This window comes from Brassica rapa, chromosome A03 (genome assembly GCF_000309985.2).
Source record: "Brassica rapa cultivar Chiifu-401-42 chromosome A03, CAAS_Brap_v3.01, whole genome shotgun sequence".
Classification (NCBI taxonomy): Eukaryota; Viridiplantae; Streptophyta; class Magnoliopsida; order Brassicales; family Brassicaceae; genus Brassica; species Brassica rapa.
In genome coordinates, this window is record NC_024797.2 from 16,329,002 (window position 1) to 16,351,710 (window position 22,709).

Below are 22,709 nucleotides of genomic sequence, written 5' to 3' on the forward strand. Positions count from 1 at the left end.
TTACCTTTATTGGGATAAATTAAAATTATTTACTAGTCACTGAAGCAGTTAACTTTGTGGCAGTCTCTTTTCTCAGTGGTTGACCGCCGGCACACGTGTGAAGCATAAGTACAGCGAAACACCTCTCTTATGTTCGGTCCAATCCAAACCAAACCAAACCAAACCAAACCGCATGAACGACTGATATTAAACGGGGTTTAAACTATAATAAGACAAAAGTTAGAGGGTATAACATGTAAATGTCATCGCTGACAAAAAAAAAACATGTAAATATTATCTTGACTTTTCTTTTTTGTAAACTCGTGTCTTTGCGAACTTGTAGTTCGGTAATAAGTCTAGCTTCCACTCTCTCTCTCTTTCTCTTTCTCTTTCTCTTTTTCCATTGTTCTTCCCCTTCTCTCTCTCTTCCGGTCTTCTAGGGTTACGTTCATCACGTTCAAAGTTTTCTCCTTTTCATCTCAATTCTTCTCTGTATCCTGTAACAATCAGAGGAATATGGATTCCAATTCATGGATTAATTGTCCCTCAGTTTTCTCATCCTCTTCTTCTTCTCGACGGTGTCAATCTCGATCAGGTTCGCGCTTCTTCTTTATTTTCAGGATTCATCATGAGACTGATCCGTTAAATTGGTGGGGGCAGATTTGTATATAGGTGGAGGGTACGAGGATCTTGAAGGAGAAGACGATTTGAAGTCGGAGTTTATATGCCCTTTTTGCGCGGAGGTCTTTGACATTGTTGGGCTCTGTTGTCACATTGATGAAGAGCATCCTGTTGAGGTCAAGAACGGGGTAATTAACGAATCATCATCAAACCCTTCTTTAAAAATGTTACTGTCTTTTGGAGACAGGACTTGTCTGATTCTTAGGTTTGGTCATGTCTTTAGCTTTAGCTTTGTTCGGATTGTTACAAAACATGGCTTCCTTTTTTAGAAAGTTCGAAGCTTTGCTTGAAATTGAAAATGTTGGTTTTATGTTCTCCTCTCCCTACCTGTTGTTTCTTCTTACCCTTCTCTAAATGATATGTCTTTTGAGACAGGACTTGTCTGATTCTTAGGTTTGGCCAGGTCTTTAGCTCTACATTTGTTCTGATTGTTACAAACTTTTGTTTCTTATTTAGAAAGTTTGAAGCTTTGAATGTAATTGAAAATGTTAGCTTTATGTTCTGTTCTTGGTGATGATGAAATGCTCTGCCTACCTACCTGTTGTTTCCTTTTATCAGATGAGCCCATTTAACAGCTTTGTGGAGGCAAGTTTTGTCTGATTCTTAGGTTTGGTCAGGTCTTACCCTCAGCATTGTTCAGATTGTTACAAAACATGGTTTCCTCTTTTAGAAAGTCTGAAGCTTTATTGGTTTTATGTTCTGTTCTTGGTGACGTTAAAATGCTCTCTGCCAACCTCTTGTTTCTTCTTATCAGATGAGCCCATTTAGCAGCCTTATGAAATCCAATCTTTGGATTGTTTTCATTAAATTGAGTATTCTTCATTAGCTGGTAATAAGTAATTAGTGATCTTTCATGATCCTTATCTGCTTTCTCTTAGACTTGGCGTTGAAACAATATGATCTTTGTTATCTCTCAGGTCTGTCCTGTATGCACAAAGAGGGTGGGGTTAGATATCGTTGGCCACATCACTACGCAACATGCAAACTTTTTCAAGATATCCTTTCTTTATTACAAGTTAACTGATGCTTTGTTCTGTTTTATACCTTAGCTCTATGTTTATTCCTTGATGTGAGATTCTACGTGCAGCGAAGGAGAAGGTTGAGAAAAGGAGGATACAGCTCTGCTTATCTGGCTTTAAAGAAAGAACTCCGAGAAGCAAACTTACAGTCACTTCTTGGTGGATCTTCTTCAAGTTTCACTTCTTCAACGAATATAGATTCTGATCCGTTGCTGTCATCCTTTATGTTTAGTTCTCCTTCAAGCAAATCTGTTGTAGAAGGAACCTCAGCTACAAAAGTCTCGCATAAGGCATCTCTCAAAAGGTATAATAATATGTATATATCTGCAAAACAATAGAGAGCTTCTTTCTCACTTTGGACTCTTGGCTTTTGTTTTGTGTAGAGACATTCAAGAAGCTCCACTTTCAGGTGAAGATCAAGAGAAGGCGAAGAAGAGCGAGTTTGTGCGAGGTTTGTTCTTGTCAACCATGCTTGGAGATGATTACTAGAGCGGTTGAAAATTGTTAGAGTGGTCTCTCAATGTATGATGGAGAAAAGCTTGCAAGTTAAGGGGAAGCAGAGTTTAATCCATATCTTACTGTCATTGTACGTTGAAACCTTGGTTGTGCATACTTTCTTTTCGTTGAGACGTTCATAGATTCTAATTAAAAAAATACGTTTTGGGAAAAGACAAGAGAACATGAAATGGTCTTTGAATCATGACAAGAGAAAATTGAAACTAAAAAAAAAAAAACAAAATTTCTTTGATTACACATTGTATTAAAAAAAAATGAACCTGTACAGACTTTGTCATCTCACAATATGCAAAACAAATTAAAAACAAAAACGGACTGAAAGGAACATGCATGGTCTGAGGTCAGATCATGTTGGTTTATTTGAGGTGAAAAAAGAATCTGACCTTTTCTAACTTCACCAATATGAATGAGTCCTAGAAAGAATCCCCTTGTTTCTTTTTTAGAATGTAGCTCTACCATAACCATTATTAACTCTCATAAGCTCGGGACACGGTTCAGGTGTCACGAGCTTAGAAGACCCATACACATAGGAGCAACTCCAAGAACCATCAGAAGAAGAAGAACCAGAGCTCATCAACAAAGAAACATTGTATAAAGCCACTGACCTAAACGGAGACTCTTTGATCCCAAACAACTCCCCCGCAACGCCGATATCTACTCCAGAAACGTTGCTTAATCTAATGCCATTAACTATGGGAAGAGCATTTGCGTCAAACTTATCATCCGGATGAGAACCAAAGCTACCATTAGCCACAATAGCAGTACCTATCCTCCACATATCGATATTCGAAACATCGATCTCTCTGATGTAACCGCCTCTTCCTTTAGTGGTTCTAAAGGCAATGCCGGTTAGTGAGTTGCGTATAAAGGCGTTATCGACCACGACATGAGATATTCCACCTGACATTTCACTACCAAAGGAGATAGATGAACCAGAAGCTGCTTGAAGGTTGACGTTTCTTATATGAACGTTTTCAGTAGGACGTGAGTAGGAGATTCCATATTCATCCCAACCGCTTTTGAGTGAAATCGCGTCGTACCCCATGTTGATGGTAGAGTTTTGGATGCACACATTATCAGAAGAATCTGCAGAATAATTAACAACAAAGGAGTCAATTATATATTCTTAAACATAAAACTAGTTGAACATATGCTATTGTATTTTAATATTTGTAGTGAGATTCCGCATAAATTTTAAAGGCCAACACTAATATTTAAAATTTGGCTAATCCAATCATTAGTTTTGAGTTAGAAACATATGAAACTTAACATGGCAGAGAGTTTCGTTTGTTGACTCAAATAAAATGGTCCAAAAGAAGAATTAGTATCGATCTTAAAATGAAGAGATATGCTCAGTGTTCTAAAAATCAGTGCAGACGGCTCTTAAGTGCTTTAAAATAAAAAATCTGTATAGCCGTTCAAAAAATTGGTTTAGATACACGCCTAATCAATAATCTCATATAAAGCGTCTAGCGATTTTTGAATATAGGATATGCCCATAAGAACTACCGTTATCTCCAAGAGACGTGTTGAGATTCTATATCGAAAGTTTAAATGACCGATACTAATATATAAGAGATTTGGGCAAAAAAAATTTAATCAACTAGAAACAGAGACAACTAACCTGGTACAATGCCGATTGTATAAGGAGATCCAGGAGAAGAATGAGCCAATATCTTATCAATATATACATGGCTGCATTAGTGAAAATGGTTAGAATCAAGAGAGTTACCAAATGGTTTAGGCTTAAGCTAGCTCGTACCTAGAGTATATTGCATGGACTGTATAACACGGTGCGTTCAAAAACGTGACATTCGAGATAGTTATATCTTGGGAAGAAATAAACTCAACGAGGTGAGGACGGTTGTACTTTAAGGAATGAGAAGTAAACCGATCCCACCAAACCAATCCTTGACCATCTATAGTACCATTATCACCTAAAAAGGAGTAATCATAAAGTGAGTAAACTAACATAATGAGATCAAAAGGACGTATACACAAAGCATTGTTATTATTACCTGTTATAATAACATCATGTAGCATATGACCGCTTATCAAACTCTTGTATCGCTTCCCAGGCAAATCAATCCCTCGTCCATATGATGGTAATGGTTCAACAACTCCCCAATGCGATGGATCCTTTTGTAGTAACAGACACACCAAAACATAAAAACATTAATATTTGGGGTTTTCCTGCTCCATATCAAAGTTTAGGACTATATGTGAGAAGGAGAAGAAGTATTATTATACCTGAGAAGCAACTATAACGGCGCCGTTTTCGAGAAAGAGAGTGAGATGGCTGGTGAGGCTGAAACTCCCGGTGAGCCATTTTCCGGGAGGGACGTAGAGCTGGGCCCCACCTTTGTCGGCGAATGACATAAGATAGAAAACTGCGTTTTGAAACGCGAGAGTGTTGAGCGTTTTGCCATCTCCAACCGCTCCAAACTCTGCGATTGAGACGCTGTGCGGTCTCGTACTCAACGACCTCCCCCCAAGTTCGTCGCATATTCTTCCGGCGCCGTGAGTCTTTGCGTAAACCGGAATCAAACTGGTTAACGCCAACACCAAGATTAATGCACCCTGCGACAAGAGCAAGAACACCAAGAAAATGTAATGAAACAGAGAAAAACAGAGAGTTTCGAGTTTTGTTTGAAATTGGCTCTAAGACCGAGAAGAAAGGGACAAATATATAACTAAGAGAGAACACACTTACTGACATCTTTATTTGTAATGAAGCTGTCGGATGATAAAAAGCTATAAAGGCAAGAACCTTACGTGCCAAGTGTAACCAAACACAGAGAAAGAGAGAAGGAGAAGAAGAAGCTTTTTAATACACAACAGAGAAGCTTTTTAATACACAGAAATTTAATTTATTATAAATTGAAAAAAATAAGGTAAGGAAGAAGATTGACGCCGAAATGACAGCCTTATATGAGCATAATAGATTGATTTAAAAAAGGAAAATAATAGAAGAATATAGGAAGGAAATTGACAGTGGGAGAATAAAAATATTATGTTAGGAAAGACAGAGTAAGAGAAAAACAAAATGCAATCATTAATGTATAATAATAATAAATGTTAAAACACTATTTTTAGCAAATAATATCGGTTTGGAATCAAGTTGATTAAGGGATCTGGTAGCGTATTATCGCCGACAAATCTTCTTCTCAACATGGCTGTTTTAAGCTGTGCTTAGCCAACAGAATTGTATTTTTGTTTTAGACAATGCATGTGTCTCTTATTTTTTGTTTTGTTTTCTTGTTTTTCTGTCAATTGTTATTATTGGTTTTGTAGCATTCTAACATTTTAAGATATTTTTATTTGCAATATTTTCCTTGAATCATTCTTATATACATTCAGCATCAATGTTATCTGACTGGTTTCTCTTATCTCATTTGAGAATTATCACCGTTCATACATTGGAGTTATATTAGTCAAAAGATATGTACGTGAATAACTCTATTTTGAATATGTATTTGCTTTGTCCAAAAAAAAAAAAATATGTATTTGCCTATTTACCAATTTTTTTTTTGTCATCAGTTTAATCGATCCATAACCAGCTCACAATGCAAAACAGTAATTTAGTAGTATCTAATTCCGATAAAAATCGTAAAATAAACATTTAACCACTTGAGTAAAGATACTTCTTTGCTTACTTCCTCCCTCACCTATAAAATTGAACACACTATTAAGTGAATATTTTTTTTAATATATACTGCTATATATAGTTTTCTAGCCAACAATTTAGCAAATACTAGTTAATAACTATAAAAAATACGATTAGGTTGTACAAAATCTCATAAAATGAAACATTCTGACTGGAAAAATAACTTTTTAGAAATGTTTTTTGACATTGAAAGAAAGCACTAAATGTGGGAATGAGAAGGAGACGGTGGAAGCATGTGGAGTGACAGGGCGGAGGCAAATGGAACGGGTCCTACCCCCCAATCATACGTTAATTTGCCAGCCTGGCACTTTGTGTTTTTGGTTATGTTTGTAAACCTGAATTTATGTTTGCTTAAATCAAGTCATTGTTTAAAAAGTTCAATCATCATTCCAATTTTCGTTCTAAAATGTAGTATAAACAAGATATAATCCCCTAGATTTCGTGAACTATGCTTGGTTTATGTAGATGTCAGCAATCAGCATTGTTATCAAACTCCTAAGTCCTAACCTAAAGATTATACTATAATTTTCTAATAGCAGTGTAGACTTAGCTAGCTAATGTTAGAAACGGCTCACATGTGCTCATGTAACATTCTTCTTTTGGATCAATTTTAAACTTAAGAAAATTATTTCTACAATCATTTAGCCCAACAAGACAAACAAACAAAAACTAAGAATACATCACATATATGTCTATAATGAACTTCAACATTACGAGCCTTAATTTTAGGCTAAATAGGCTTCATTTCAGCCCATCACGTTACACTTGTATTTTCTTGAGATACATATGAACTAGATTCATAAAGGCCGAATGGATGCTGAATAGTTTGGAATCCGAAATGTCACAGAATCCTCTAGGTTTTACATACCGAGATGTCCAAATTACTTTGGACTATATATGACATGTTAAAAAAAACAAGTAGATTTCTTCAATCGAAATCAAGACAAACGACTCACATTAACTGGCTAGCTTTTACTTTATAGCTAACTAGTGGTATTCCGGCGCTACGCGCCGGGTTCGTATATTTTAATCTCTAATGAGTTCAAAATCGTTCATAATCCTTGAATCACCAGTATATGTGGATAAGCTCTTACATTGTGTGTGTGTCTGTTCTTTTACCTGCTTTGTATGATGTTGTTGGAGATGTTACATTTTGATGGTCGATATGGGTTTCTAGCAAACATATATTATGTTTTTATATTTTCTAGTTGTTGGGTATTTTTTTTTTTTTTGATTGTTCATTAGGATATATAATTGTTTCTACTAAATAGTAAATTAATAATTTGTTTTAGGAAATGTCACATTATACAATTAATGTAGTAATATCTTCAAAATCATCTTAGTAGAAAGGAGAGGTTTTTGTTTCTAAATTCCCAACGTTGGTCCTCATTTGTTTTGTTGCTGATTTTTGAACTGTAAATTTATTATAATGTGATAACTATAGGTTTATTTTAGGTCAATAGATGTGTACTTCTATAGTTTTATGCCGAGGAGAAAATGATAGTTTTTCGTGCTATTTAAGTGTGTAATGAAGAAGACGGATAGCATGTGGCGAAGAAGGGTAAGCATTTATATCTTTTAAATTTTCTTTAGTTTGCTCCAATTATTGCTATTGTATACTGGTTATTGGTAATTGTTTTAATTTTTCTTAATGTAGAAGCTAATTGCATGTGGATTTGGAGCTTAGATTGTAGGCGTTTGGGATGACTGATGAAGGAGTGATAGGGCACGAAAAAAATTTATTTATTTGGGATAAGTTTGGCTTATTATCCATTTGGAGGTGGATGTTATTTTGTTGGTTTACTATGTTCCCGGACCTTGATTTTCGTGTTACTTTTTTTTTTTGTTTCAAGTCATTTTTTCTTGTCTACCAACATATTTTTTTTGTCACATTTGTTGTTGTAATTAGTAATTTTTGGTGTAATGTTTTAGATTAATGGTTGATCATATCTTGTATCTGTGTAATGAAATCTGCCTTATATCAGTAAGTTGCGTAATATTTGTTTCTCTTCTTTAAGTTGAGCAGTAAGGCTGACTTCCAATCAACTCAACCAATATGTTGATAAACCAGACATTTTTATAGGAGATCCGTTTAGGATGAAACGGTTTCTTTGTGGACGTTATGCATTTCGCTTAAATGACAATTGATGTATAATTTCTTACCAAATGGATTATGTTACTTTTCAATGTGTTTGAAATGGCCGAGTCAATTTGATAGACAATTTCTTTGCTTGATCATCAAGAAATCAGAAGATAGGTTCTCGTTCTAATAAATTTGATGGCTCCATTTTGGTTTTCAGAAATCATGTTCTTTCTTGTTTGTTAACTAAGAAGTAAGAGTTTTAAAATGGGCAATTGTCAATAATAATACATTTTGAGTTTTTGTCACAAAAATGGCATTAGAAAGAGAAAGTCACAAAAACGATATTCATTAAAGGATAAAATATCCCTAATACCCTTGGTGTAAAATTAAATAAACAAACAAAAATAAATAAAAACAAATCAAATAAAAAACAAAAAAAAAGTAAAAAAAAAAAGAATTTTTTTATAGTTTCAGTTTCAGATTCGAAATTTTCTATAGTTTTTTTTTGAAATTTTTTTTTTCGAAATTTTTTTTTTAATTTTTTTTTTAATTTTTAATATTTATTTTTTATTTTATAAAATTTTAAATCCTAATTCCAAAACCCAATGCCTTTCACATTTTGATGGTGGTTTGTAAGTGTTGCTAATCGAGATTGAACATGGAAACGAAAATCCGATTGAATTCATATTGTTATGAATTTAGTAGATAATTAAGTAACCATTTTTAAAATATTCCTGGACATTGTGGGTCTGATTCGGACGATTAACGTGTGTTTCTTGTGTTTGATTTGTAAAGTCAGAAATATATGTCGACCAAAAACATCATATATTCCAAAACGCATCAGTTTAGAGTCCTTTGCTAGCTAACTAATCTATATGATGGAAACAACAGGTTATATTGGATGTTTCAAGTACGTAAAGGAAACACAAACCATTAGCTTAGTCACCACTTGTCTGTTCGTCACCGAAAGTTACAAATTTGGATAATTCCAACTATCTCCACCGAACCCAGTAATCTTATTCTTTACCTGATGTAACACACTGTTTACCTTTTGATCAAATCAAACACCTGGTTCCCGTGTTGATCTCACCTAATCATATTTTCCTAATCATATTCATCACTTTTTGCTACGATAAAGTTGGAGGGGCTTATATATATAGACTTAAAATTTCAAAGAAAGAAGATACCTTTAGAGATCCTCATTCTATTGATCAAAAAAAAGAAGAAGATCATCCTTCTATAAACTCCATTAGGATAGCGAATTGAAATATGTGTTGATGTACGTTTCCATTTTCTGAGGTTTTCCATTTGAAAGATATCTCATGCCCGTATAACTCCACTATATAGTAGTCATGTTTCACAGCTCAAAAAGCACACATCTCCAAAGCATGTATACACGACAGTCCTGATGTCATCTACGAAGCTCCATAAACCTCAAATCGGTCTGTTGGAACAAAATATGAAACTACTCAGAAAGTTTACTCAAACCTGAAGCGGGAAAAGACTGCAAAAATATGTTAGGTACAGGACAGCCAAATCTACCATACATTCTTGCAATTCAGAATCGTTAATTTGTTCATGTAGGCATACCTCAGGGTTGCATGCACACCCTATTGAAGTTCATAAAGTAGCAAAGAGTTAGATCTGTTTTGGATGCTCTTGACAGCATGAACAGCAAAGTAATGTAGTGGATCATCTCATGGAAGTTCCCCATCTAGATTCATGCTCATCTGTCCTAAAAGAACAAATTTTCATGATCAAAGTTTTCTATTAATCTATATACAGTAGTTTGTTGTCATACCTTATTTTCAGTCAAGTTTGTAGTAGTGGTAGGGGCATCATCACCGACAGGCTTGAACTCCTGCAACTCCTTGAAGTTCAACATTGGCTCACCCACATTTTTGCTTTATAAAATTTCTTCTTATTAACGCCATTGATCTCCAGGGAGAGTTGATGCATCGTTTCTGCTATAACTTTTTCTTTCGCGTTTACCACTTTTACAAACTTGACTACTGGATTCTACGATTTTAAAAATCAAAAACCCAAAACGTTGCTCAAAAATCAGAGCACTTCCAAATTATAGCCAAGGGAGATCTATATAAAAGTACTCATCATCCCCCATAAATCAATTCCTAAAATCTAGGATTGATCCATTGAAAACACTAAATATGCGAAAGTGTAATTAGCAACACAAGTGTATCCAAAATGGACACGACCAACTTCACCGCGGAGCTCTTACTCGGTAGAGAAATTCTTTGAAATCGCTTTTATCCACACCCACTTCCGCAACGAAATTGAACTTCAGTTGTTTGAACCATTAACAACACAACATTTCCCAATAATTTTAAGATCTAAAATATTCAGTTGACAAAAATTACCTTTCCAATTCCAATAAGCTCTCGACCTTATTCCTTCCCAACAACAAAGGAGCCTGCTGACAAGACCAGCCTTCAAATCAGACAGAATCAGAAGAATCGCCATAGTCAAACTCGCCCTTAGAGAGAGCTTTGGAGAGTTTTGGAGAGGAGAAAACTGAGAAACGATGAGATACGTGGATTCATGCCTTCTAGTCCATATATATATTATATGCAGAATGATTAAGAAGTCGTTGAAAGCTTGTAGTGATTGCAAAGTTTAACGTCGACGGTTACGAACAGGTTGCGGTGGCTGGGAACTTTGAATCGTCGGATTGGAACGTAGAAGGAGTTGCGTTACGGGGCATTTGGACCTATTCTGAATCTATCACAATACCTAAATTACCTATTGGGCCTCTGCAAACATGAAAACCCACTTTGCAAGACGCTAACAGGAAGCGAAATCTGAGAATTATAGTATGACATGTGTCTTGAATTGCCCCTATGTAGTTGATGATGTGGATAGCTTAAGGAGAGAGACAACTCAACTTTATTATATAAGATTATTTTCGCCTCTTCCCTAACTATCTAGAGAATTAAAGCTTAACAGGAGTTGCAATGTTTGTGCTGATCCCTTACCCTTAGCAAAGAAGGCTAGAACCATAAATATTTTATTTTCTAATGTAAATCAGAGATGTCTGATAAATGATAGTACAATCTAACATGATTATTTATCGGAATAATATTTTTTATCGACCAAAACATGATTTAAGAACAAGGATAGTTACATTGCCAAAAAAATATATATCCAAAAGTAATCAAAATGTGGCAACAGTCTCATGGCAGTAAGAGATTGAACCTAATGAGACTATACTGAATCAAGATCATATAGTATCGGGCGACCCAATACATAGTGAAAAGATCATCTCTAATTGTAAGAGACTAATTAAGAGATCATCTCTAATTGTAAGAGACTAAGAGATCATCTCCAATTGTGAGAGACTACCCCTCCGATAACATTTTCTGATAAGTTACATATGATGATTATCTGTTATAGGAAGATTTATCGGTTAACTTATTAAAAAAAAAAAATATTTGTCGGTTTGAACTTTGAGCAATGAAATAATTCAATAAATTTACTAAAGCCAGTAGTGCTTTCTTAGCTTAATAGACCTAAAAGTAAAGAAGAATTATAAATAATAAGAAAGGAAAAAAATTTATCTATCATGAGGAGTGAACACATGTGGATCTGCTTCTCATGAACATCTTCCAATCCGACAAGTTGTTGTCCAACACTCGATTTCTCACATGTGGATAACCCCGTAATTTGTAATCCGTCGGATTAAAAACCGGTAACTCCTTACTAAACCGGTTTAGGTTCGGTATACCGAAAACCGGGGTTTCCTCAGTTAGGTTCCCCATAAATCTTGCACTGTTTGTCTTTAGACATCTCTCTATCACCTTGTTCTCTTCTCTAAATTTATCCCTAATGTTCCTGAGGGTTTGGCAGAACCGGTTCGGTTTAGTATCTGGGCGATTCTCTTTGGTTTTGTGTGGGAGACGGCTGCATTTCAGACATATGTTCTTTTGCCGGTCTGTGTTGAAGCATCTTCTCTTTGTTTCGTCTGTAAGACATAAATAAGCCTACATGCGTCGAAGGCAACAACATAATTAAGTTCTAGAGTCGAATCTTTGAACCGTAAATAACCGGATTTCTCAAGAAAACTTAATTGAACATACCAAACCGGGTTATAGAACAATGAATGAGTTCATTGATAACACGCGGATGCTATTACTAAGTAAGTTCATGTCCACACACATTTTATAGCTTATAATAATAAGATATAAAATTGTAGAAAATAAATAACTATATTCATGTTTAAATTGTTTTCATATAAATAAGAAAAAAATGGCTGACCTCGTGGATGAGCTTAAAAGCAATATCTGCTTTTGGGTGGCTGTTTTTATCAGGATGAACCTTCATAACTGAGATAAATAACGATTTATCTTAGAGATTGGTCATAACAAAAATGTTTAACATCTAATGTTTATGATTATTCATACTGAAACTGAAACAAAACCGGACCTAGTTTGTGATATCGTTTACGTATGAGCTTGACCTCTGCATCTTCCTGGATCTGTGTAATGATATAAACAATTCAATGTTCTCTTTGTCTTTGTTTTTTGTTGACTTGAATATAACGCAATTAAAAACTTCGTCCAATACAATAAAAATAGAACAAATATATGTATAAATAAACAGTGGCAACGAAATATACAAACTGAAAAATAAATAACATACACCGAGAATGAGATACCAGTCGATGAAACATGAAACGGAGTTGCCGTTGATGTGAATGCAAGCGATCGGCGATCTCGACAGCGAACAAATCTCTGAGACCAATGCCGCTTTTGGATCCTGTCCGGATCGGATCTTACCCATTGCAACAATAGTTCCAAGAAAATTCCAGGAATATGGAGTTGAATGAAAATAGTTTTCTGTGAAAAAAGGAAGGAGTGAGCAGCTAGAGAGAGAATGAGAAGACGTTAAGAGAATGCAGGCAGACTTAACGGGAGCGACATTTTAAATTGGAAGAGAGAGAAGAGAAATAAAATGACCCATTTATTATAGAAAAAAATCATTAGTTATCGAAAATTTAGAACGTTTTATCAAAGATTACTGATAAATTCAAATAGAAGAACGGGTAAAAGTAACGGTAGGTCCAGCCAAGTTGTAATTAGCTCGTGCCATGCAAACTTTCAGATGCTCATTCATGCTGGCATCATATACTGTAGGCTGCAGGTTAAATTTTATAAGATATAAATACGATCATTTTTTATATTACACATACGATCATGATCAATTATATATATTGTAAAAGTACTTTATAAATCATGTACACATTTAATAGCTGTTAAATCTAGAAATTCAATAGTAGAACATGAGACTTGTGACACATAAAACAGAGATGAACAGCCATATACTAAAGGATGCCTTTATTCGAAATCAAATGAAATAGGTGAAAACAAGCAAAGTAGCTAGGTAATAAAAACAAGCAAATGAAGAGACTACCTAACTTATATGTTCTTTTTACCGACTACATGAAATATCAAAGCTGCAATGATTTATTGGTTTCCAATTCCATAGCACAAGATTTGATGGGTTGTATAGGCATAAAAATGTAAACTCAAATTATAACATATACTACATATATATATCTCTGGCTTTGGATTTATATTGGATTTCGTGATTTTCTTTCTGGTGCTTGATGTTTGAACATAACTCGAGACAGCAGCAATAGTATAAGAGAATGGCTTTGGCTTTGGAAGCTAAGTATATACCTAATGTTACATGCACGCACGTTGATTTAGAAGCTCAAAGTGAAAATAAATACTTACAAACACTGATTTGTATATCACATAAACTAACTTTTAAAGAAAAGGTTTTACGTGTGGGTTGACTTATTGTAATGAAGCCAAACAAACTTCAGTAATCTAGAATTTGGAATCTAACTCATCACTGCTCAAGATCAGTATTAAGTCAAACATAGCGGTTGTAATTGGCCACCCTAAAGTAAAATAAATCACATGGGGATGCTAACTTCTTGATTAGAAATAAGTTTTCTGCCAATTAGTCCTGGGGTTTTAAATAAATTATGTAATTAGTTTTTTTTTATTATATAAATTATCATAACGGTTACAACTTACAAGGCATATAACTTGTTTGAGGTCATACAATTTGAAAACAAGAACTTAGAAAGATCAACGGATAACACAACACATATACTCAATATGGGCCAAATTTAAGTAATATGGCCCATAAAGTGTGGTTTCAAACTAGTATATGTGGCCCACTTGAGTGTTACTACAATAGTTTCTTTCTAAACACACGTGATGTTTTATATACGACACGGACCAGTTACGTGTCCGAATTCGCCCGCCTCCCACGATATTTATTACCGAACTTAACCGGCAAGCAAGACAAATCCCTAATCCAAACCATTTTCGTGCGAAAAAAAAAAAAAATAGAACAAGGTCGTCGTCGGATTTCTAGATCATGGAGTTCTGTCTGATCGCCGATACAATCTCAGTTTGCACGGCGAAGCAAGGCATAGCGTTTGGGAAATCTCTACTTAACCGGTGGGAACACATTTCATTCGCCGATTCCTCCGTTGATCAAGCACCGCCGGTTATCTTCCCCGTCGATGCAATCGCTCCGTCGATACAATCCAGCTCTATTAAGACAATCCGCCGGATCCGCAAAAAGCGGCGCACGAAGCGCGTTTCGTTCGGCGGCGATTCGGAAGACGGAGGAGATTTCGGTCGGTTTGTATTAGAAGGCGGTTTCGGTGGTAACGACGGTCCGTTCGGATTCGGCGGTGGAGGTGATGGCGGCGGCGGTGGGAAGGGATGGAGCTACGGCGGAGGTGGAAATTGGGATGAGTCATCGTCTTGGTCGGATCCGGCGATGGAGTTCGTGTACGAAGTGATTTGCTGGATCGCGTGTTGGATAATTCCAAGCTTGTGGAAACTTAACATATTATTAGATGTTTAATATGTTAAGATAAACACAATAAGGAAACCTAGAAATAGGAAAAGGAAGTTTCTATTTAGGTTAGGTTTGTGTTTTCCATATCCCACATGTTAAAGGGAATTGTCTTTCATATAAATATAGGTCTAATGGAGAGGTGTTCCATATGATCTAAGTGAAACATATTGAGAGCTTTAGTTTTGAGTAGTTTCTAAAGCTAATAAGAAAAGTTGTTCTTATAACTCTTTGTGTTTCTAAGAGATCTGAATTGGTATCAGAGCCTCAGGTTGGAGACTCGATCTAAGCTTAAGTTGTAGCTTAAGATCCTGGTGCTTGTGAACAAGATATCGCGACGGCAAGATGGCTGACGTGACTAGGGCTCCACGCACGAAGGACTTTGGATCTACATCCATCCAATGTCCGATGTTGTCATCGACAAACTACACAGTTTGGTCGATGAGGATGAAGGTTCTACTACGTGTTCATGAAGTGTGGGACACAATCGAACCCGGTTCAGATGATCAAAAGAAGAACGATGTTGCGATAGCTCTTTTGTTTCAATCTGTTCCCGAAACATTGATTCTCCAGGTGGGAGAACAAACCGCATCAAAAGAGATCTGGAACGCCATCAAGTCGCGACACCTAGGAGCTGATCGTGTAAGGGAGGCGAGACTTCAGACGTTGATGGCGGAGTTTGACAGGTTGAAGATGGATGATTCAGATACGGTCGATGACTTCGCGGGGAAGATATCGGGCCTATCATCCAAAGCAACCTCTTTGGGGGAAAACATAGAAGAATCCAAGATGGTCAAGAAGTTCTTGAAGGGTCTTCCAAGACACAAGTATATCCAGATCGTAGCATCACTTGAGCAAGTCCTAGATCTCAACTCGACGGGGTTTGAAGACATAGTTGGAAGGCTTAAGGCGTACGAGGAGCGTGTAGGAGAAGAAACTCAGAAAAAAGACCAAGGGAAGCTAATGTTTTCGAACAATGAAGAGCATAGTCAGAGGGGCTATGAGAATTCTCGTGGTAGAGGAAGAGGAAGGAACGGTAGAGGCAGAGGTCGAGGTAGGTCACACAACCAAAACCGTGCGTCACACACCGAAGATAACAACTCGGAAAAGAATCGCTCAAAGCTGATATGTTGGAGATGTGACAAGCCTGGTCACTACGCAACTGTCTGTCCCGAGAAGTCAGAGAAGGATCAAGAAACCAACCTAAACGAGACAGAAGAGGCCGATGCACTCTATGTACACGAGGTGGTGTTTTTGAACGAAGATAAGGTGATTCCGAAGAATCTTGATATCAACAAAGGCGATGCAAGTGTCTGGTATTTGGATAATGGAGCGAGCAATCACATGACAGGGAACAAGGAGTTCTTTTCGAGTTTGAATCTCAACACCAAAGGGAAGGTGAAGTTTGGTGATGGATCGTGTGTTGACATTGTAGGAAAGGGTGTGGTTACATTTGTGTGCAAGACTGGAGAGAAGAAGGCACTCAAGGACATATACTACATACCTGATCTGAAGCACAATATATTAAGTCTTGGGCAAGCAACAGAGAACGGATGTGAGGTTAACATGAAAGATGTCTACTTAACGCTCACAGATTCGCATGGAAGGTTGCTAGTTCGTGTGACAAGATCTCCAAACCGTCTCTACAAGACCCCTATGGAGATAAGCTACCCGGAATGTTTACATGTCAGGGACGAAGATGCTACATGGAGGTGGCATGCTCGACAAGGACATATATGCTATGGAGTGATGAACAACATGGTAAGGAAGGAGATGGTCGTAGGAATGCAGAGTGTAACACACGAAGAAGGCGTGTGTGACACATGTCTCGCAGAGAAGCAAACGAGACACTCATTCCCGAGTGTAACACACAAAGAAGGCGTGTGTGACACATGTCTCGCAGGGAAGCAAGCCAGAGACACATTCCTGACTAAGGCCATGATTTGTACATCAAAGCCAGTGAGATTATTGCTTGGAAATTTGTGTGGATGTATCACACCACCAACACCAGCAGATAATCGTGAGGCATTCTATCGGTTCAAAAGATCTCACACCGATAGAGGAGGAGAGGTTGCCTCAGCTATGTTCAATCTAGGTTGCACCGATAGAGGAGGAGAGGTTGCCTCAGATGTGCTCAATCTAGGATGCACCGATAGAGGAGGAGAGATTGCCTCAGATGAGTTCAACCTATCTTGTGAAGAAGATTGGGTTGAAGCTATGGAAGACGAGTTGGAGTCTATCACAAGAAACAAGATATGGGAGCTTGAAGATAGACCGACTGGTTCTGAGAAGAAAGGAGAAGATGATCGAGTTTGTGTGTTACACAAGACGTTGCATGTGTTACGCCAGGCACCCAGAGCATGGAGTGTAAAACTCGATCAGGTTCTCAAGGAGATGAGATTTGAGAAGTGCACGAAGGAACCATCAGTGTACTGCAAGACTCAAGGAGGAGACGTCTTGATCATAGCCATCTACGTTGATGATCTATTTGTGACAGGAACTTCGCTTAAGGTGATTAGGCAATTCAAGGAGGAGATGTCTAAGAAGTTCGAGATGTCAGATCTAGGTAAGCTAACGTACTACCTTGGCATAGAGGTGATTCAAGGAGCAGACGGAATCAGAATAAAGCAAGAGAGGTATGCTCAAGGAATCCTGTGTGACACAAAGATGGAAGTGTGTAACACGACTCACGTAGGAGTGTGCAACACGACTCACGGAGGAGTGTGTGACACAAAGGTGGAAGCGTGTGACACAACGCATGTACCAATGGAGTCAAGGTTCTCAAAGGATGAAGATGAACCAGAGATAAATCAGTTGGGTGTTGAGCAGAAGGCCGACATCCTTCCCAGAGCTCATGTACGCAAGATGGCGGATGTGACCAGAGTTATCATCGCAGTGAGCTTCAGCCACAAGACTCATCGCAACTTAAGTGAAGAGGTCATGAGAAGGTTATACAAGAACTGGGCCGATTCTAAGAAGAAGCGGTACGGAAGCAAGGAGAGCATCCGGTCTAACCTTGAGAAAGATGTGAATTCAATGGGTGGATTCGCACACCATGGTGTGGTGGAGGATGATTACTTGATGATTAAGTTCAAGCAAATGAGGAGCTTAATCGGAGTTCAAGAAATTGATCTCCCTAATTCAAGTTGGAATTAAGGGGGTGAATGTTGGATAATTCCAAGCTTGTGGAAACTTAACATATTATTAGATGTTTAATATGTTAAGATAAACACAATAAGGAAACCTAGAAATAGGAAAAGGAAGTTTCTATTTAGGTTAGGTTTGTGTTTTCCATATCCCACATGTTAAAGGGAATTGTCTTTCATATAAATATAGGTCTAATGGAGAGGTGTTCCATATGATCTAAGTGAAACATATTGAGAGCTTTAGTTTTGAGTAGTTTCTAAAGCTAATAAGAAAAGTTGTTCTTATAACTCTTTGTGTTTCTAAGAGATCTGAATTGTCACTCTTCTCCTTCAATAGCATAACCCACATATACCTAGAGAAGTCATCGATCAATACAAAGACATACTTATTGATCAATGTGGGACTTGGATTGACATCTCTCATCGCGTTGTCGTATTGCGTGCACTTTGCGTTCAAGAGGATGGTGAGGATCGTGACGGACGGTGAGAGGGAGAAGTTGAATCTGACATTATCTCCGGTGTGCTGACAATAGTCATGTGTCGGAAAATTGTTAATCACAGCTTCAGTTCCATCAAATGATCTCTCGTGTGTATATATATTTTATAGGCAATGTACATATATTTATGATGATGAATTAATGATCATATGATAATTTAAGGTGGAGATGTAATCTAATATATTAAAACAGAAGTCATGACTTCTTTTCATGTGTGATTTTTTTAGTTTGGACCATTCCTAAAAAATATCATATTTTACATAAGTTCATTATTATATCTTTTAATATATTTATCTTTTTATTTGAAATACAAATTAATATATTTAAAATATTCTAACAAAATCTTCTTAGAATCTTTTTAAATTTATTTTTGAAAATTAGTTAGTTTTAATTTAAATTATCATAAAATACAATTAGAAATTAAAATTGAATATAGTTTTGGTTTATAAACAAAAATTTAAAATAAAATGAAATAAATTAATTTCAAAAATAAATTTATTAATAATTTTTAAACATTTTGTTAGAATTAAATATTCATTTCTATTTTAATTTTTTCAAATTTGTTTTCTAATAAAATAAAAATCATGATTTTTTGATGAATGATATTTTTATTTGGACCATCATTTAAATTTTCTATTAAATGTATATCACTAATGCTAATATATATAATATTTTTAACTACTTTAATCATAATATATTTTATATCTTTTAATTTTTTTAAAAAAATTTAAAATTCCAACAAATCTCTTGAAAAAGATTATAATAAGATCTTAATTGTCATAAATTGAATATAAATATTTTCAACTAATTTTGTAATTAGTAATAAATAGTTACTAAAAGAATAAAATTATATCCTATTTTATCAATTTTATAATAATATCTATCATTTTAAAATAAAAACGTTATATTGAACAAAATATGATAAAATTATTTTAAATTGATAAGTTAACATATTTTATTTACATAAATATAAAATATTTATGTTAAAATATAATATGTTGGTAGAACGGGTTAATATTAGTAAACTATATGATACATGTATAAAAATTTATCTTATCTTAAACTTTTTAATATACAGTAATTTACTATATAAAATTAATAAACATTAAAAATTACTAAAAAAATCTAGCGATTTGAATTACGGATCATGATTATAATAAATTAAATACTAAATTGTTTTGATAAATGTTGTTTCATGCATTAAAAAATTTAGTTTAGTAATCAAACGTAAATTCAATAGGACAAATATATAATAAGCAACATATATATATGATGATTTTAATTTACAGCATGAAAACTATAAAATTATTATATTTGGCATAATTATACAAACATTTAAGGGGTCCCAACATTTAAATATGTGAGTAACATTAAAAATATATAGTAATTATGTAAAACAAATATCTATATATATAAATGTGAAAATATATTCCTGCACGGTTGTGCGGGTGGAAATCTAGTCTAATATATTAAAACAGAAGTCATGACTTCTTTTCATGTGTGATTTTTTTAGTTTGGACCATTCCTAGAAAATATCATATTTTACATAAGTTCATTATTATATCTTTTAATATCTTTATCTTTTTATTTGAAATACAAATGAATATATTTAAAATGTTCTAACAAAATCTTTTTAAAATCTTCTTAGAATCTTTTTAAATTTACTTTCGAAAAATAGTTAGTTTTAATTTAAATTATCATAAAATATAATTATCCAATATATTAAAACAGAAGTCATGACTTCTTTTCATGTGTGATTTTTTTTAGTTTGGACCATTCCAAGAAAATATCATATTTTACATAAGTTCATTATTAAATCTTTTAATATCTTTATCTTTTTATTTGAAATACAAATGAATATATTTAAAATGTTCAAACAAAATCTTTTTAAAATCGTCTTAGAATCTTGTAAAATTTACTTTCGAAAAATAGTTAGTTTTAATTTAAATTATCATAAAATATAATTAGAAATTAAATTGAATATAGTTTTAGTTTATAAACGAAAATTTAAATAAAATGAAATTAATTAATTTCAAAAATACATTTACTAATAATTTTTAAAGATTTTGTTAGAAATAAATATTTATTTCTATTTTAATTTTTTCAAATTTGTTTTCTAATAAAATAAAAATCATGATTTTTTTATGAGTGATATTTTTATTTGGACCATCATTTAAATTTTCTTTTAAATGTATATCACTAATGCTAATATATATAATATTTTTAACTACTTTAATCATAATATCTTTTATATCTTTTAATTTTTAAAGAAAAAAATAAAATTCTAACAAATCTCTTGAAAAAGATTATAATAAGATCTTAATTGTCATAAATTGAATATAAATATTTTCAACTAATTTTGTAATTAGTAATGAAATGTCACTAAAAGAATAAAATTATATCCTATTTTATTAATTTTATAATAATATCTATCATTTTATCATAAAAATGTTATATTGAACAAAATATGATAAAATTATTTTAAATTGATAAGTTAACATATTTTGTTTTCATAAATATAAAATATTTAAGTTAAAAATATAATATGTTGGTAGAACGGGTTAATATTAGTAAACTATATAATACATGTATAAAAATTTATCTTATCTTAAACTTTTTAATATACAGTAATTTATTATATAAAATTAATAAACATTGAAAATTACTAAAAAAATCTACGATTTGAATTACGGATCATGATTATAATAAATTAAATATAAAATTGTTTTCATATATGTTGTTTCATGCATTAAAAATTAGTTTAGCAATCAAACGCAAATTCAATAGGACAAATATATAATAGGCAACATATATATGTGATGATTTTAATTTACAGCATGAAAACTATGAAATTATTATATTTGGCATAATTATACAAACATTTAAATATGTGAGTAACATTAAAAATATATAATAATTATGTAAAACAAATATCTATATATATATAAATGTGAAAATATATACCCGCACGGTTGTGCGGGTAGAAATCTAGTAACTCATTAAGCCTAATAAACTCCATTTCAGATGCATACTTGTTCATGCAAAATATAATTATAACTAGGGAGTAGAGTGTTTATAGTATATTATTAAGCACTGGCGCTTTGTCTAATTATCCGGAGCTTGATGACCCGTGGATGATGGTGGTTGATTTTGGTTCCAGTTGTTCTGTTGTGTTGGCTCTCTCCTCTCCACCTGCATAGTCTCACGGCGCCTATCGTACCTAGGCCTAGACCGGTTTCTGATCTGGCGCTGTTCAGTGAACCTATACTGTGGTCTGGGTATCACCTTTCCTTCAATGTACAAATCACCTGAACAAAATTGGTTTAGTTGATAAGTGTATATCTCAAATAATTCAAACGAAAATTCAAACAACATTACAAACCTCCATAGTCTTTGTTGGGTACGTCAAGATAAGAATCTGGTAGGACCCAGAGAACACCAGGCAATCCTGTGAAGAATCACACAACTCTGGATTACGTATCTTACATACACAAAAGCAAGGTCAAGAAGTTGCAAACCTAAGACACTGATATGTTCTTTGTCCTCTTCCAACAGACAACAACAATAATTCGGACAGAACAAGACATAAGTTCACACCTTTGACTTTGCAAGAGAGCTCTTCAGAGATCAGAGCACCAAAGCCAGTGTAAGTCGAAGTAGAAACAGAGTAGATCTTCTTCTTTGCCTCTTCCTCGCTACAAAACATACAAATCAATGACAAATACACAAACGAAATGAGAGAAGGACAAAAAAAAATGAAATGGGAACTTGCCTTCCGACAACGGAAGTTAACGTTTTGACATAAGCATTGATCATCTCATCTTCGGTTGGTTTGGGATCATTAAACTCCATGACGATGAGCCAATGCTCGTAATCGCATCCGTCAAGAAGAATCGTCTCCTTCGGCGGACGGTTGCTCCAGTTCGGCGAAGGATCGTTCAGCGGAGAGTATCCTGACCCGGATGTCTTGGGTCGGGTGGGCATGTAACACGGGCCTAGTACGGTTCGGGTCGAGGAAAGCTTGTCGATTAGTGGCACGGCGAATCGAGAACGAGAAGAGAGCGTAGAGAACGACGACGAAGAAGAAGAGAGTGCTTTGCTTAGTACTGTCGCTAATTTGCGCCGCGCGGTGAAAAGAGCCATCGCCGATTCGCCGGTGAGGGTTTTGGCTTCTGCTCTCTATCTTTCTCTTTCACTTCAGTCTTCAGTCTTTTTCAGACG

General features: G+C 34.8%; 5 protein-coding genes across 9 annotated transcripts; 2 read left to right on the forward strand and 3 right to left on the reverse strand.

Moving 5' to 3' along the window:
- Window positions 1-296: 296 nt before the first annotated feature.
- Window positions 297-2,379, forward strand: LOC103859178 (protein DEHYDRATION-INDUCED 19 homolog 4). The gene is made up of 5 exons (XM_009136677.3): window positions 297-574; window positions 640-788; window positions 1,578-1,655; window positions 1,742-1,983; window positions 2,063-2,379. Exons 1-5 carry the CDS (start codon window positions 496-498, stop codon window positions 2,166-2,168), a joined length of 654 nt encoding a protein of 217 aa, XP_009134925.1. The 5' UTR covers window positions 297-495; the 3' UTR covers window positions 2,169-2,379.
- Window positions 2,380-2,406: 27 nt separating this feature from the next.
- Window positions 2,407-5,340, reverse strand: LOC103859180 (probable polygalacturonase). 2 transcript variants are annotated; one of them, XM_033287048.1, is made up of 6 exons: window positions 4,913-5,340; window positions 4,446-4,775; window positions 4,214-4,334; window positions 3,958-4,132; window positions 3,820-3,890; window positions 2,407-3,281 (listed from the first exon to the last, which is right to left on the reverse strand). In XM_033287048.1, exons 2-6 carry the CDS (start codon window positions 4,572-4,574, stop codon window positions 2,635-2,637), a joined length of 1,143 nt encoding a protein of 380 aa, XP_033142939.1. In that variant the 5' UTR covers window positions 4,575-4,775; window positions 4,913-5,340; the 3' UTR covers window positions 2,407-2,634. The 2 variants fall into 2 exon arrangements, with proteins under 2 accessions (XP_033142939.1, XP_009134926.1); XM_009136678.3 differs by having other exon boundaries at window positions 4,909-5,340.
- A 3,114-nt stretch (window positions 5,341-8,454) lies between these two features.
- LOC103859181 (dnaJ homolog subfamily B member 8) lies at window positions 8,455-12,836 on the reverse strand. Its single transcript, XM_009136679.3, has 4 exons — window positions 12,602-12,836; window positions 12,386-12,437; window positions 12,218-12,285; window positions 8,455-11,943 (listed from the first exon to the last, which is right to left on the reverse strand). Exons 1-4 carry the CDS (start codon window positions 12,740-12,742, stop codon window positions 11,524-11,526), a joined length of 681 nt encoding a protein of 226 aa, XP_009134927.1. The 5' UTR covers window positions 12,743-12,836; the 3' UTR covers window positions 8,455-11,523.
- A 1,463-nt stretch (window positions 12,837-14,299) lies between these two features.
- Window positions 14,300-18,649, forward strand: LOC103860128. 2 transcript variants are annotated; one of them, XM_033287062.1, is made up of 2 exons: window positions 14,300-14,804; window positions 18,421-18,649. In XM_033287062.1, the coding sequence occupies exons 1-2, from the start codon at window positions 14,357-14,359 to the stop codon at window positions 18,516-18,518; spliced, it is 546 nt and encodes a 181-aa protein (XP_033142953.1). In that variant the 5' UTR covers window positions 14,300-14,356; the 3' UTR covers window positions 18,519-18,649. The 2 variants fall into 2 exon arrangements, with proteins under 2 accessions (XP_033142953.1, XP_009135975.2); XM_009137727.2 differs by having other exon boundaries at window positions 14,300-14,797; window positions 18,414-18,649.
- On the reverse strand, window positions 18,569-22,700 carry LOC103859183 (multiple organellar RNA editing factor 3, mitochondrial). Of its 3 annotated transcripts, XR_004456131.1 has the most exons (5): window positions 22,261-22,692; window positions 22,086-22,183; window positions 21,871-21,936; window positions 21,482-21,796; window positions 18,569-18,663 (listed from the first exon to the last, which is right to left on the reverse strand). XR_004456131.1 is itself a non-coding variant. In XM_033287059.1 (4 exons), exons 1-3 carry the CDS (start codon window positions 22,629-22,631, stop codon window positions 21,894-21,896), a joined length of 591 nt encoding a protein of 196 aa, XP_033142950.1. In that variant the 5' UTR covers window positions 22,632-22,700; the 3' UTR covers window positions 21,468-21,796; window positions 21,871-21,893. The 3 variants fall into 3 exon arrangements, 2 of the variants coding, with proteins under 2 accessions (XP_033142950.1, XP_009134930.1); XM_033287059.1 differs by lacking the exon at window positions 18,569-18,663 and having other exon boundaries at window positions 21,468-21,796; window positions 22,007-22,183; window positions 22,261-22,700; XM_009136682.3 differs by lacking the exon at window positions 18,569-18,663 and having other exon boundaries at window positions 21,468-21,796.
- Between the last annotated feature and the right edge of the window lie 9 nt (window positions 22,701-22,709).

Coding starts and splice junctions, on each gene's coding strand:
- LOC103859178 (XM_009136677.3), top strand. CDS start 496: ATGGATTCCAATTCATGGATTAATTGTCCCTCAGTTTTCTCATCCTCT. Junction 575..639: donor ACGGTGTCAATCTCGATCAG/GTTCGCGCTTCT, acceptor TGGTGGGGGCAG/ATTTGTATATAGGTGGAGGG. Junction 789..1,577: donor CTGTTGAGGTCAAGAACGGG/GTAATTAACGAA, acceptor GTTATCTCTCAG/GTCTGTCCTGTATGCACAAA.
- LOC103859180 (XM_009136678.3), bottom strand. Junction 4,335..4,445: donor CCGTTATAGTTGCTTCTCAG/GTATAATAATAC, acceptor TTACTACAAAAG/GATCCATCGCATTGGGGAGT. Junction 4,133..4,213: donor ACATGATGTTATTATAACAG/GTAATAATAACA, acceptor ACTCCTTTTTAG/GTGATAATGGTACTATAGAT.
- LOC103859181 (XM_009136679.3), bottom strand. CDS start 12,742: ATGGGTAAGATCCGATCCGGACAGGATCCAAAAGCGGCATTGGTCTCA. Junction 12,438..12,601: donor ACTGGTATCTCATTCTCGGT/GTATGTTATTTA, acceptor ATCATTACACAG/ATCCAGGAAGATGCAGAGGT. Junction 11,944..12,217: donor CTTTTAAGCTCATCCACGAG/GTCAGCCATTTT, acceptor CGACGCATGTAG/GCTTATTTATGTCTTACAGA.
- LOC103860128 (XM_033287062.1), top strand. CDS start 14,357: ATGGAGTTCTGTCTGATCGCCGATACAATCTCAGTTTGCACGGCGAAG. Junction 14,805..18,420: donor AGTGATTTGCTGGATCGCGT/GTTGGATAATTC, acceptor CTCTCATCGCGT/TGTCGTATTGCGTGCACTTT.
- LOC103859183 (XM_009136682.3), bottom strand. CDS start 22,631: ATGGCTCTTTTCACCGCGCGGCGCAAATTAGCGACAGTACTAAGCAAA. Junction 21,937..22,085: donor GCTCTCTTGCAAAGTCAAAG/GTGTGAACTTAT, acceptor GATTCTTCACAG/GATTGCCTGGTGTTCTCTGG. Junction 21,797..21,870: donor ACCCAACAAAGACTATGGAG/GTTTGTAATGTT, acceptor AATTTTGTTCAG/GTGATTTGTACATTGAAGGA.